The 14637-nt window shown below is 35.6% G+C and overlaps 1 protein-coding gene across 3 annotated transcripts in view; it reads right to left on the bottom strand.

Moving 5' to 3' along the window:
* DNAJC13 (DnaJ heat shock protein family (Hsp40) member C13) overlaps positions 1–14637 on the bottom strand; it is a 109646-nt gene that overhangs the window by 75268 nt on the left and 19741 nt on the right. For all 3 annotated transcript variants that reach the window (XR_004904219.1, XM_028519013.2, XM_028519016.2), the window contains exons 3-8: positions 7076–7151; positions 6118–6267; positions 5666–5707; positions 2800–3000; positions 429–635; positions 245–340 (exon numbers count right to left, since the gene is read on the bottom strand). Coding sequence is in view for 2 of the 3 variants with exons in the window: in XM_028519013.2 (XP_028374814.1) it covers positions 245–340; positions 429–635; positions 2800–3000; positions 5666–5707; positions 6118–6267; positions 7076–7151 (772 nt within the window). In the remaining variant the exon portion in view is untranslated. The remainder of the gene's footprint in view (positions 1–244; positions 341–428; positions 636–2799; positions 3001–5665; positions 5708–6117; positions 6268–7075; positions 7152–14637) is intronic.

Raw genomic sequence — 14637 nt, 5'->3', positions numbered from 1 at the left:
GCTGCTTAAGTCTCGTTCAAATTTTCATAGAATTATTGAATAAAAAGTTCCATTCACTGTATACTTTGAAAATATATTCTGAAATATTCCTTGTTCTAAAGATCAATAAATAATGTGAAGAAGTAAATAACAGATTCATCCTGTTTCCTATTCTTTAAGCATGAGAAAATGTTAAAATAGAAAGAAACCCATTTTAATTAATCAACGGGAAAAAATCTTTTAAGCTAACATTGATGAAACTTACTTCTCCTAAAGGCTTCAATGTTGCAATATTATAGGTGGCTGGATCACGTTCTACTAAACATGTTTCTGTAAGCGCTAGCACTCTTTTTACAGGTTCCTTCAAACAAAATTGACACAGAAAATAGTTATTTAAAAAATGTTAAAACCAGATAAACAAATTTTTATTTGTAACACACAGGTCTTACCGAATGTCTAGGTGATATTTTTTGGACTACAAACTCCGCCAAAGATGTGATGGATTCATCAGTACTGTATTTTCCAAAGCGGAGATTCAAATATTGCTCAAATTCTAAAGGTTCTTTTCTGATTCGCAATGAAATACCTATGAAGTTGCCAGCATGATCTATTGCACTCTTGATAATTTCTTCTCTTTGCTCTGATGCAAATAAATGCTGCACAAATTTTGAAATTTAAAAAGTCAGGGTTGAAGTAACTAAAATGTAACCATACTGAATCAACTCACAGGAAAAAGAATAAAGTGACAATTTTATAAGAAAACCAGGTAGTAGATCTTATCAGACGTAAATAAATACTGTGTGGCGGATTAAACATTATTACTCAATTAAAATCACAAAGTCTGGTATACAGAGCCTTGAAATTAACTCACTGAATGGAAATGGTGGTTTTCATTACCATGAAAAAGCCTCAGCAAAGTCAAGTGGAGTTGGTGCGTAACTATGTGGACAGAGTTTCAGTTTCAACTAAGGTAGCTCTGATTTAATGTTTTCATATAGTGGGCTTTCTTCAAAGATTAGCTTGAAGAATGTGTAAATGTTTACAAGTCATTGGCCTATAGATATTACAAACCAACCTCCAGGAGTGTATTTGCAAAGGTCAAGAATAAGGTATTACTACTTGCATTTGGTGCCTGAAGGGCAGAAATGCAAAAAGTCCTGTAAAGGGGGTAAAGTCCCACACAAGAAAACAAAGCCCAGAATGTCAGTATCTCCCTTGCAGAAAATGCCAGATCAGATTATGTTTTAAAAACTGATTTTAATCCCAACAGTTTATCTCAGTCACTATGGATGCAGAAGTACCAGATAAAGATTTGTTGAATGAATCTGCCATGCTATTATAACTGTAGTGAATTGACTCATTTTAGCTACTGTATTTTAAAAGGCAGAGTATGCTTAGAAAGTGGATGATTAAAATTGCAACTGCTTGATGTCACTAGGCAATAAAAAATGTAGGCAACTGAGGACTATGACAATTCTCATCCTTAATGTTTACCGTATGAATTGTAAGGCTTGGTCAAATTACTGCAATACAGTTACCCAGTTAAGGTCTGCAAGGCCATATTCCTGTAATTGGGTACATTTTCCACCACAGTGTTCGATGCTAATCATTACAAACTTCCACCGCCCAGGGAAGAGACAACCCTTTAGACAGCACCACCACAGCAGGTGTTAGGCTGTTGCAGGGTGGGAGAAAGAACTAATTTCATTTCTTGGGCGTAGATTCAGAAGTAACAAAATGCCTACATGTATGTTCCTTGATGAGGGACCCTAGGATGGTACTCATCACCTGAATAAAGAGGGTTACCTAGGATGGAAAAAGATCTACAGCTCTGAAGAGCTAACATTTTGTAAATCAGATTGTTTGCCCCTCCCCTTCATTCTTGCTACCCTCTTTGCTACCCTCTACCAGGGGTGTCCAACCCGCAGCCCAGGACAGCTATGAATGCAGCCAACACAAAATTGTATATTTACTTACAACCTTTTTGTCATTCATCAGTTTTCATTAATGTTTGTGTATTTAATGTGTGGCCCTGAGATGCCAAAAGGCTGGACACCCCTGCGAGTCTAGCTTCTTATGTATCTGAAAGTCCAGGGCAGGCCTGGACTCCACTAGCCAGGGAAGCATAACGTATGTACGGAACACTAAATCTTGGAGTCATGTTCACAGGCCATTAAGGTAGCTCTCTCTCTACTGCTCATCTTTGAGATGTGGGGTTTCGTTAAGGAAGCCATGATATTTCTTATTAAAGAAAAAAAAAGATGGTCATCATCTATAGCTCAGCTTCTAGTACTGATAAACAAACAGGGACTAAGCATCTTAAATGGCTTCTGTTGTACTCCACAATTTACATGTAATTCAAAATTTTAAGATAAAATATGCAAAAATTCCAAATCTGAGTCCCAATGCATATTCAGATTCCAGATTACAAACAGCTGGGCAAAGGAAAAAGGACTATGAAAACAAGAGATTTTAAATTACTTTTCAAAGAAAGCTTAGAAACTGGACAGTAGACATTAGTACTAATAAAAATAACAATTCTAACCTACCATTTATTGAATACAAAACCACACATTGCTAGTAAGTATCTTAAATAAATTATCTCACCTCATCCTCAAAAAAAAAAAAACTTATGACATATATTATTCTCATTTTAGAGAGCTACAAATTGAGATTCAAGCTTTTTGATACCAAACTCTAAACTCTTAATACCATACTTCCTCCAAAGGACTCACATGAAATTTCAAAATAAAATGGAGAAACCATTTTCCTTCAAATGGACATACTTGTTTTTAAATGATTTTTAAAAACACAACTTACCAATCTACTAAATCCTCCATAAAGTATACAAAACCCTCCCTGATAATCAGAGAGATCTACAAATCCTTCAATATTTCTATAATCATAGGAACAGAGGACTCTGTTAGTTGCAGGATTAATTTGGTCAAAGCCTCCAGGAGTTACTTCCAAAATGACAGGTTTTCTTGTATCACTCCAGTGATGCTTATAACAGTTATATCTCTAGAGAAAAATAATATTAATTTTAGGTTCATATATATGCTTACCATAAAATAAAGTTACATTTAATGTACTAGTCATTACTGAAACAACCAAAAGTCTAAGCAATACTATAAGTATTTATAGCTATCATCCCAATTGTTAAAAACATTAATTTTAGCTATTTGGAGGTTTGTGTTTGTTTAATTAAGAATGTTCACTCTAAGTGAAGACAACATGTCCTTTTTAAATTAAGTTTTCAGTTATAATATTTTATAAAATAATTTTAAGTCACTCTTAATGCAAATCTATAAAAAGAAAATAAAGGAAAATTTAAATAGAAATGTCATTCTGGAAAAGTTTTATTGGGAAAAAATTTCAACTTTTGTTGATGGATTCTTTTAATTAAGTTAGACATGCAAAAGAGCTAAACCACATTCTGCAGCAGTGACAGTATTTAATTTACTCTACTTCCACCTTGGCCTGTTGGGATGAAGCTCTAATCAACTGAGCTTTCCAGCCAGGGCTAGAATTCAAAGCACCTGAGCTACTTCAGTGTATTCATATAGATTTTCTCTCTATACACACAAAGAAGCCAAAGCCTTAGTCTGAAGCTTTTCTAATCACACCAAAGCTATCTTTAGAAGTTTGATCTCGTTAGCAAGTAAAATTCCATTTAGACCACAACCTTCTTTTGTAAATTGAAGTACCTAGTATCAAAAATGATTAGAATGATCAATATACATTGACTACCCAGTTTAAATTCTTAGAAGAAAGAAAAGGTTTAGTTGAGGCTGCTAACCAAAATTATGATACAGAAAAAAATAATTTAAAATACAGGCAAAATGAGGCAAAGAGAATATAAGGATAATAAAAGGTCAGATGGAAAATGACTATCCCCTTGCCCACCCAAAAAGTTCAGTTTCCTATCCATCAATATGGTCAGCTACATGACTCAAGAGTATAACTATTTCTAATAATGAAATAAGAGAAATTCTCTTGTAGGTATTTGGAAAAGAGAGTAACACATTAAATAATAAACACCTCCCTGGCATCCCAACACTAAACCCAGCAATGAGGCTCACAGGATCATATCACACTAAGTTCCCTCAGCATTATTGATTAGTGACATCATACACATTACAATTCCATAAAAGGAATTCTGCAGAGAGACAAAAGGGCCTGCATTAACCCAAAACTATATTTAGAGCCTTAATTCTGAGCTAAGGGATAGGGCAGAGCCATACAGCTCCAGGAGCGAGGTGGAAGGGTAATCACCAAAAAGGTGGCACTCTTCCGGTCTATGTTTATTTGCACGCTCCTAACCCACTCTCCAGGATATTCTCCATCCCTCCAGCAGATAACTGTCATAATGAGATGTGCCTCATGGAAACACATCAGTATCCCTCAGGACTGGGAAGGCCAAAAAGCGACTTAAAGACCCTAGGGGCAATTTTGAAGGCCTGAAGGCCGAAGTCAATTTATGCAACAGTGCTGTTCAGCCAACACAGTGGCTGCAGGGAGGAGGAGGTGCCTATCAGATGGGCTGCCCCTCAGGCCATCTTCTAGAGATTTCCTTTCCCCCACAAGGCTTTAAAAAGTATTAAGTTGCTGAAGTTAACTGATACAAAGGGAAGCTTACAAACAAAATCTGTAGGTGTGCTTTTGGAAGCATATTTACAGATGAGACATACAGACAACTCACCTGCTAACACAAAATAATTAAAATAAGAATATTGAATTATGATTTATAGACACTGGTGTTTCACAGGAACAAAAAACAAGCAGTTTGCCAACTGCCATTAAACTACGTTAAATGGTTCCTGGGCAACCAGCCAACTGCTTGAGTTAAAATCAGTTAGGCTTCTGGGATGCTAAACCATCAGATGATGAGGGCTTTAAAAAAGCGGGGGGGGGGGGGTACTGCCAGCATATCAGAATTCAGTCCCTATCTTTTGCCAGAAGCCAGAGTTCTGGACACTGCTATGAGTTTAGGCATTATTCTGCCCTCTCCTACCCCCACCCCCCCACAATTAAAAAAGCACACCTTCTAATGGAAACAATCAGGTATTTCAAGGGAGTGAAGAAGAGTATGAACTCCCATTTCCCCACCCCAGAGGTCTCCGATTTAGTTTAAATGCTGCCATAGCAGGACTAGAGAAGGCCTGGGAAAAAGTTAAGAAGATTTGGATAAAATAACCATGACTTCCCTAAAGCTGTGGGTGCACCACCCAAAGCTACATTCCCAGACAGATCCAGAACAAGAATGTATGATGAGACACTCCTGATATACCCAAGCCTTACAACTTTCATACTTCTGAAACTGGAAACTTCTACATCACAAAACTACTGCACGTCCCAGCAGTCATAATCTGCAGTGCGGTGTCACTGCTGCTCTTTACAATACTGAATAAAGACAGCGTTGTCTTTCATGCTCCATAGTTCTCTGCCTACAGACTTTCCCCAACTACCAGCATTAACAGTCACAAATCTAATTCCTCATATTTCAGTTTCCTGTTAAACTACATTTACCTCTCTCTATCGCAGTAATAGGAGATGTTAAAATTGTGTTTCCTTTTTTCCCTTTAGCTTTGCCAGAAAATGAACACACAGATCATGGAATGATTTTTATAATCATCCCAACATTTGAACAACTAAAAATAGATAATAATAAATGTTAAATAGTTACCCTTCCTGTGATTTTCCCTTCTGAAAATTCAGTCCTAAATCTCTGAAAGAGAAAATATAACGACAGTTAAAAACAAGAGACTAGTAGGAAAGAATCACGGATCAGTCCTTTCTATTATCCAGGACAAGTAAAGCCCTAACTTGGTAACCGTGCTATTAAAAAAGGGTATTTAATAGAAAGTGTGTAGAACTTGACTGGCAAAAAGATGCAGTAATCAAACATGTAACTACTTTGTTCTGTATATACACTTAAAAAGACTAAAACTGTAATTATATAGGACTTTCCCGTCTTTCATCTAAAGAAAAGTGGAAGTTCCAGTGTTGTGTTCAAGATCAGTAAGAGAAAATAAGCACAGTGGGAACAGAGGCTCAGAACATTAATATCTCACTTTAATGCGACTTTCATGCTTAAAGGAGGAGAAATTCAGTTTACTAACATGGAACTGCTCTTACCAATGCTTCTGTAAGAAGTTCTGTTCTGTGCTCTGTAGAAAATTTTAAAGTTTCCGACTTTCTGCCACTGCCTTTACGAAATGTGAGGCTGAACTCTGTTCCTTGTCCTTTCCCAACAGGGCTGATGCTACAAATGTCTCCATAAGGCCACTAACAAAAAAAGGAATGACTTTAACTGGTGCTACAATATAGTGACATGCAACAATTATTTTCATTACTTTAATTTCACAATCACTGATTAAATGATAAAAGTTGTACAAAATAATACTGAGGTCTAGAAGAAGTTAAGTCCTATAGTAATTCTATAACACAAAAAAATTTTTAAAAGATTTTCAGTCATCAGAGACAATAATTAAAAATCCTGTCTGTATTCCAATTTTAATGATTAATGATATTAATCCAAAGCAACTAAAATAAATACACAGAAGTAAAACAAACTGGGGAATAAAATTTTACCATTACCTGCAAATCTGTTTAAAACAACGACAGAAGGAATCTGTAAAACATGCCTACCTTAGAATTACAATGAGCTAGAATATATGTCAATATGTTTAATTATCATTTTCAGGTTAGTCTTTATAATCAGCAATCCTAGTTCCATGATAAATATTTTCCAATCACTGCACCTGTGATTTATGTATTACACTAACAATATAGCCTTTAAAATTATAAAAAACTAACTTACCAATTTTACATGAGCAAGACGGCTATAATCTATAGTAACATATCAAAAAATTATACCACTTAGAGCCTAGAAATAAGCACATTCTCTTCTTGACCTCCCTTTTATTTATTTATTTTTGGTCCCGAGCACTGAGCATTATATATCAATCTTTTTCACATTTGACATTCCTAACCTAAAGTTTTGACCTGGTTTTCAGGCCAGGGAGTTTTGGGTCATATCCTGGCTTTTAAAATTCAAATGGAGTTCACACCTACCAGCTTCTAACATGATTACCTGATTTGTTACTTCTAAAGTATTGGGATTGTATGTAGTAATTGCATGGGTTCCAACAGAAAAGACACGCTTATACCTGCAAGGAAAAACAAATACTTAAATTTAGTCTTAAGTAACAGAAACACTTTATAACAAAATATATGTGATATCAACACAAAAGGAACACTTCAATAAACAAACAGAAGTGTTAGTTGATTAACTGTGACTAAATACAGCTTGGTTTTGTATTATCACATTTTCTAACATTCTAAAATGTTGCTGGTATTAAAACCCACCCACCACTCATTTTACTGCAAACTGCTAAGGTTCTTGAGGAGAAAGGTATGCCCTAAGCAAGCAGTCCCGTGTTGCTAGTATACACGAGCAAATGCCAAAAGATTCTAATTGGAAAAATTTTATTAAAATACAAAAGACGCTGAACACTTTTAATTCTTTCAAAAAATTCTTTTAACGAAACCATGACACAAAGGAAGGAAAAGCTATGACCTACAACTGGTCAGTCACAGCGATATTCTGCAATCTTATTCATTTCTGTTGAAGCAACTACCTATAACATTTAAGTGTTGCAATTTTATAGACGTAAGAAGCATACACCACAGACAAGCAATTTTCACTTCTCACTTTACTTCCTTCACTTAAGTAAAAGACATATAAAGAAGAAAAACCATTTGGGCATCAGTGATCCTTTAGAAGAGAGGCATGCATAATGATAAAAGTGAAACTGAATTAGAAAACCTATTTACAACTGAAGAATTTGTTCCTTGGAAATAATAAAATAGGTAAAACCTTAATTAGTCTAATGAAATAAAAAACAAAATTAAGAATAAAAGAATTTACAACCACAGACACAAAAAATAAATGTGTATAAATCTTTGCTGATGATTTGAAAACTAAGAATATCAACCCCAATACAGAAGAATTTAGGAAAGCTGCAGGGAATTATATCCTAAAAGCTCAAACAAAAGATAAAACCTTAAAGGACCAGGTTAAATCCCATGCTTCTTAAATTGTTCCAGAAGACAGACTACGGGTTGTTAGTGATACTGAAATCTGGTTAACAACACAAAAAAGAAGAAAACACCACCAATCTATTTTTTAAATTAATACTGGCAGTAAGTATCAAGTAGCCCATTAAAATAGTAATACAACATGACCAAAGAAGGTTCATTTTAAGAAAAAGAAAGTTCAATATTAGAAAAACCTATTAATAAAATTGATCATATTTAGTGGAATATTTACATTTTTGTAAGAGATTTTTAAATGGATGTTAAATGGAGTCAAATGCCTTTCTGGTATCTATGGAGATCATGCTTTTCTGCATTAACTACTAACACAGTAAAAAAGGCATCTGTTACCTTAAACCAATGGCCATTGCCAGACTCAAGGGTAACACACTAGGAGTATTATTACCATTAAGATCAAGAGGAATTTCCCACATTTTAATTTTGCTTATGTCCAGTTTTTCTAATCAGTATATTACATAATAAAAATGACAAAAATTATTTCCATTTGGAGGAAAATGGCAGATTTTCATTAATCTTTATACATATTCACATGAAAAGTATGGCTATATTACCAGTATTTTGCCCCCTAACCTCACGTATCTGAAGTTGAGTGGGAAACTCAAGGATGAGAGCTTCCTTCTACCATAAACACATTCACTTGCCGCTTAGCAGGGTGAGGGGTGAGGGGCTGATGAAGGAGATGAGGATTCACCCAAACAGCTCAAAAGTCTCAAAACTTCAGGGGCTTAACCAATTAATGGAAGCAAAGAAAAATAAAAAGATAAGATCTTGTTAAATTGGCATTTGCCTTAAAGAAAGCACAATGAAATCAAATGTTAGACAGACATTTCTAACATTTAGAATGTGAAATCACAAATTCTAACTTTCAAAATCATCTTGAGAGTCAAACACGCCAATTTTTATAATCCTGAAATGAAACTACAGAAGGTATATTTTACTCTGGAAGCAAAAGTATAAAAATTAAATACCTGCAATGTTCCAAATATCGACTGATGCTGCCACATTCAAAGTCTTAGAGGAGCTCAATTAAGAAAATACCCTTTGCAATTCTTGATTACCCTCCACACCACTGAGGCCCTTCTAAACATGTTTCTCATGGAACTCTGTCATCTAGATTAATACTGTGCAAAAGAACTTTCAGAGATGATGGGCGTGTCCTACATCTACGGTCCAGGAAGGCATCCATGAGCTGTATATTATGGTTCAAGACAGCATTCACACCAGACAACTATTGTGTTGGCCGCTGTCATTTTTTAATTTGACAGTATAAGGAAAAAGAGGTCAGGGCCCCTGACTACACAGTCAGATACTACGTGTTTTAAAAATGCTTGCAGCACACCAGTTGAAAATTGTTGTTCTAAGTCATAAAGAACAGACAAAGATTCCGTAAATTCATGGAAGTGCATGTCTTCATTACCTTTAAAACTCTAACTTCTAGCAAAATACCCAGCACTGAACAGAGCCATTCAAAAACAATGTTTGTTAAATAGCTAAACAGACCAATCCATCCAACAATGTCAATACGCATTCAAGTCTATGACCCATTGCTTTACTCTTGCTTTTAAAACATAAGTCAAACAGCAACCAATTTCACACCAATTTTTTATTCATAACCACTGTAACATCAGGAAAAGGTAAATCTGTATTTTTATGAAAGAAAATACATTTTCTTTCATGTATTCACTGTCTACGAAGAGAAAATGCCACTTATAAAGTAGAGTAATTTGCTGTTTTCTGGGCTTAAGATGAATTTGTTGATTAATTCTTTAAAATTATCATACTAAAAGTTCTTACTACAAAAATACAGGTATGTAAAATTGTTACAAAAGGAATAAAGACTAATGTAAACAAAAGATGGGAAATATATGACAGAAGATGCCACATACAGAACACAAATGTGAAAGCAAACAACTTTTCGCTCAACTAAGAAATTAAGATTCGCCCTGGCTGGTGTAGCTCAGTGGATTGAGCGCAGGCTGGGAACCAAAGTGTCCCAGGTTCGATTCCCAGCCAGGGTACATTCCTGGGTTGCAGGCCATAACCCCCAGCAACCGCACATTGATGTTTCTCTCCCTCTCTCTCTCTCTCCCCCTCCCTTCCCTCTCTAAAAATAAATAAATAAATCTTTAAAAAAAAAAAGAAATTAAGATTCACTACTGACTTTACTTATCGCGTTTGTTTTCCTTTTATTCAGGAACTAAAGTTACACACATCAGTAAACGCCTAGAGAAAGGGTAGGCATTTCATCCACTCCTTAAGTTTGCACAGTTACAGATTTATTTATTCTAAAGCAACAGCTTATTAAGAAATATGGTTTATATTATCCATCAACTATGTTACTTAGAATCATGAAACTAATGCTATTCAAATAAATAAAAAAACTTTGAGGCAACTGCTTTATCTATAGGTTGCTTTTTTTTTTTTGATCCCATAGCAACTGGTGATAAACAGTAAAAACAAATAAAAAACGTGGTGTTAGTAATAGAGCTGATGAAGATAAGAAAGATCATCTGAAACCACAGAAAGCCCACTGAAGCAGAAGCTGAGGAAACACCCAAGTTTTGGATTTGACAGGTGATGTTCCTATTTTTTAATAGACTGAATAAACATACTAACTTACATGAAAACACACTCTTATGTTACTTTAACTCCTGCAAATAAAAATGTTACATTATTCTTCAACTTTCTAGTCCTTATGAATATACCTTTTCTCTTTGAAACAACTTTTTATAACATGATTTTTTTTTTCATATGGCAACTTTAAAAAGTAAAACTAATGTGTTGGCTCAGACACTGTTTTTAGCATCTCCATGGACGGACCCAGTACTATAAATGAGCACACAGCCCTGTACTTGGTTCCATGACGTGGCAGTAAATAAGAGAATTGGTCCCTTAAAGACTTTTATTTTACTTTAAAATAAAAAATAAGTGTTAAAAAATAAGGGCCCCACATTTTATTTATTATTAGGTAACTATTCAGACATCTGAAATAAACTTCAAAGTAATAAGAGCTAAGACACTCGTCAGTCATTGTCTAAAAGGTAATTTTAGACTTGAATACTCTGAACTAGCTTGTGTCGATTAGTCATGTATAACAGCATCAACAGGAGATACTATAAAAATACTGGCCACCATCACAAGGCCATACTCTTCTGCAAAGCAATTTTCCCCCAGTGGCTTGGCTATGTAATGGGCCTCAAGTAAGCCAAACAGATCTTATCTAATTAAGAGCTGAAAGAAGCTTTTACGTTGCCAGTCTATAGTTCCCATAACATGTAGCTTGAACCTTTATAGTTCTGTGGGCAAAGTTGGCTAGTTATTGGTTCATTAGTGGTACAAGGGAACTAACTTTTCCAAACAGTAATTTTATTCCTTTCCCAGTACTCCAGATATTGGGCACTGTTCTTTAGAACGAAGCCAATATATACTTCCCCAGAAATTTCACCCTCTGGCCCAAGTTCTGCCTTTCAGCTTCACCCAAATCATACCTAATTTTCCTGTCAATCAGATTTTCAATTTGAACTCTCTTTCCTAGGTTTAACACCCCAGTTCCTTCAACCATTTTAAAATAAGTTTTGGTCAAAAATTTCTAGAAGGCTTTAGGATTCTCAGAAACACCTAGGTTTTTCCCTTTTATTATCAAAAGCTTGAGAATCCAGTTACTTGGACTAGAATTTTAGTCCATCAAATGAAGTTAAGAATAACTGAAACACAAGGTTTTCCAAAGAGGTGGGACATCAAAGGTAAGTAAGCATTGCTAAAGCTAATAGTTAAGCCCACTAGCTCTAGAATCACACTGCCTGGATTCAAATATTCCCTGGACGACTCACTTTCTATGTACCCTCTGATAACTTGATAACACTCTCTAAGCTTCAGTTTCCCCATATGAAGATGTTGATGATACACACACACACACACACACACATAATCTCACAAAGTGGAAATTAAAAGAAATAATTCATGTAAAGTGCCTGTCACCTACTGTTTACAATTGATAAGTGTTAGTTATTCTTACTGCCATTATTCTGATTGATCATGGAGGACGTAGCTCACAACTCCAACAGTCACTGAACTATAGTCACATAGCTGTAATGAGTATCATTATGTTTCCAGTAGTTATGACTGCTACATTCATACGTAAAACACAAGATCATTCAAATGGCTACATTTCCAAGATGTTCTGACTTTGGTCAAACTCCACTTGAAAAATGTTTCAGTGAAAAGGGCTCATTCACATCAGAAGTTGTATTCCGAAAAGAGAAAGAAGGCATACAGGACATACTCCCTGTGCAAGTGTCTGTCCCAATAACTCAGTGAGAAAATGTCCCACTTCTCACAGAGTAATTTCAATCTCAGAGTATTAAGGAAAAGATACAGAAATCTCCCATATATTCCGTCCCTGTCATCATCCATGCACAGCCTCCCCCATTATCAACATTCCCCCACCAGAGTGGTACATGTTACAACTGATGAACCTGCACTGACACACCATCATCAACCAAAGTCCACAGTTTACATGAGGATTCACTCTTGTGCTATACATTCTATGGGTTTGGACAACTGTATAATGCCATTTTTCCATTATTACAGTGTCATACAGAGTAGTTTCTTGGCCCTAAAAATCATCTGGGCTCTGCTTATTCATCCTTCCCTCTCTACTAAACCTTGCTACCACTGATCTTTTTATCTCCAAAGTTTTGCCTTTTCCACAATGTCATATAGTTGAAATCATACAGTATGTAGCCTTTTCAGATTGGATTCTTCCAGGATGTAATATGCATTTAAGTTTCCTGGCTTAATGATTCATTTCTTCTAGGCACTGAATAATATTTATTGTCTACACGTATCACAGCTTATTTATCCATTTAGCTATTGGAGGATGAAAACAGTTGCTTCCAAGTTTTTGTAATTATGAATAGAGCTGCTATAAATATCCATGTGTAGGTTTTTGGGTGAATATGAGCTTTCAGCTCCTTAGGGCAAATACCGAGGAGTGCAATCGCTGGGTCATATGTTAAGAGGATGTTGAGTTTTGTAAGAAACCACCCAACTGTCTTCCAAAGTGGCTGTACCATTGTGCCTTCCCATCAGCAAAAAATTACAGATCCTGTTGCTCCATATCGTCAGCATTTGGTGGTGTCAATGTTCTGGATTTTGGTCATTCCAATAGATGTGTAGTAGTATCTCTATATTTGCATTTCCATGATGATATAGGATGTGAAACATCCTTTCATATACTTATTTGCCATCTTTACATGTTATTTATTTATTTTTAGGAAGGGGGAAGGGAGGAAGCAGTGAGGTAGAGAAACATGAATGTGAAAGAGAAACATGGATTGGTTGCTTCTCCTATGTGTCCTGACCAGGGACCGAAGCCACAACTCAGCCATGTGCCCTGACCGGGAATCAAACCAGCGACCTTTCGCTTTGCAGGACGATGCTCCAACCAACTGAGCCACACTGGTCGGGACTGTACATGTTCTTTGGTGAAGAATCTATAAGGTCTTTGACTCATTTTTTAATCTGGTTATTTTCTTATTGTTGAGTTTTAAGGATTTTTTAATTTCAGTAATAGTCCTTTATCATATATGTCTTTTGCAAACATTTTCTCCCAACTTGTCTTTACATTTTTGGTAGCCTATTTCACAAAGAAGAAGTTTTCAAATTTAATGAAGTCCAGCTTACCAATTCAATTTTTTCATGGATCATGTCTTTGATGTTGTATGTAAAAAGTTATCACCAAACCCAAAATAATCTAGGTTATTCTCCCATGCTATCATCTTCTAGGAGTTTTATAGTTTTGTATTTCACATTCAGGTCTGTGGTCCATTTTTAGTTAATTTGTGAAAATTAAAGTTTGAGCCTAGATTCAATTTTTTGCATGTTATGCCTAAGTATTCCAACATAATGCTTTGGAAACACTACCTTTGCTCCTGGAGCTACTTTTTAATACAACATTGTATGTAAAATATAAAATTCCTGTAAAGTAGGTGTGATCCTGTTTGCACTTCTGGATGAAAGATGTTCAAATCCTCAATTGTCTGATAATAATCACAAAGTTACACAAAGAGAATTCAGGATCTACTCACCTGCCTGAGTATTCAAGGGTGGCAGCTTCAAGAGATAAGAGCAATAAAACACAGGGAAAAAACTGCAGGCTTCCTAGGGCTGTCAGAGTTGGTGAGGTGTGTAAATGCCAGGCAGCTAAAGAAAAGAGTCTCTCTTGTAGGATTTTTTCCTACTTGTAAGAAAGGTATCAGAAATTCACCATTTCTACTTTCCCTCAACTCTTCTTCCAATTTCCTCTATTTAGGCATTACACAGACTGTCTATGAAGCAGACCATGCTTCATTGTGGTCACCTGCCATAGTGGGCACCTGCCATTGAATTTCATGGATTGATCACCACATGTCCCAATGTACTGAAGTGCAATTCTGTTCAGATACTAAAATGCTACTCTGAAATTCAGAGCATTTGTTATAATAAATGTATGCAAATATGAAAGTGATCCATAGGTAGATTTTAGTAGACTTGTAA

This window comes from Phyllostomus discolor, chromosome 7 (assembly GCF_004126475.2).
Source record: "Phyllostomus discolor isolate MPI-MPIP mPhyDis1 chromosome 7, mPhyDis1.pri.v3, whole genome shotgun sequence".
Classification (NCBI taxonomy): Eukaryota; Metazoa; Chordata; class Mammalia; order Chiroptera; family Phyllostomidae; genus Phyllostomus; species Phyllostomus discolor.
Note: the sequence above shows the minus strand (reverse complement) of the source record. Positions and strands in the feature narration are given on the sequence as shown.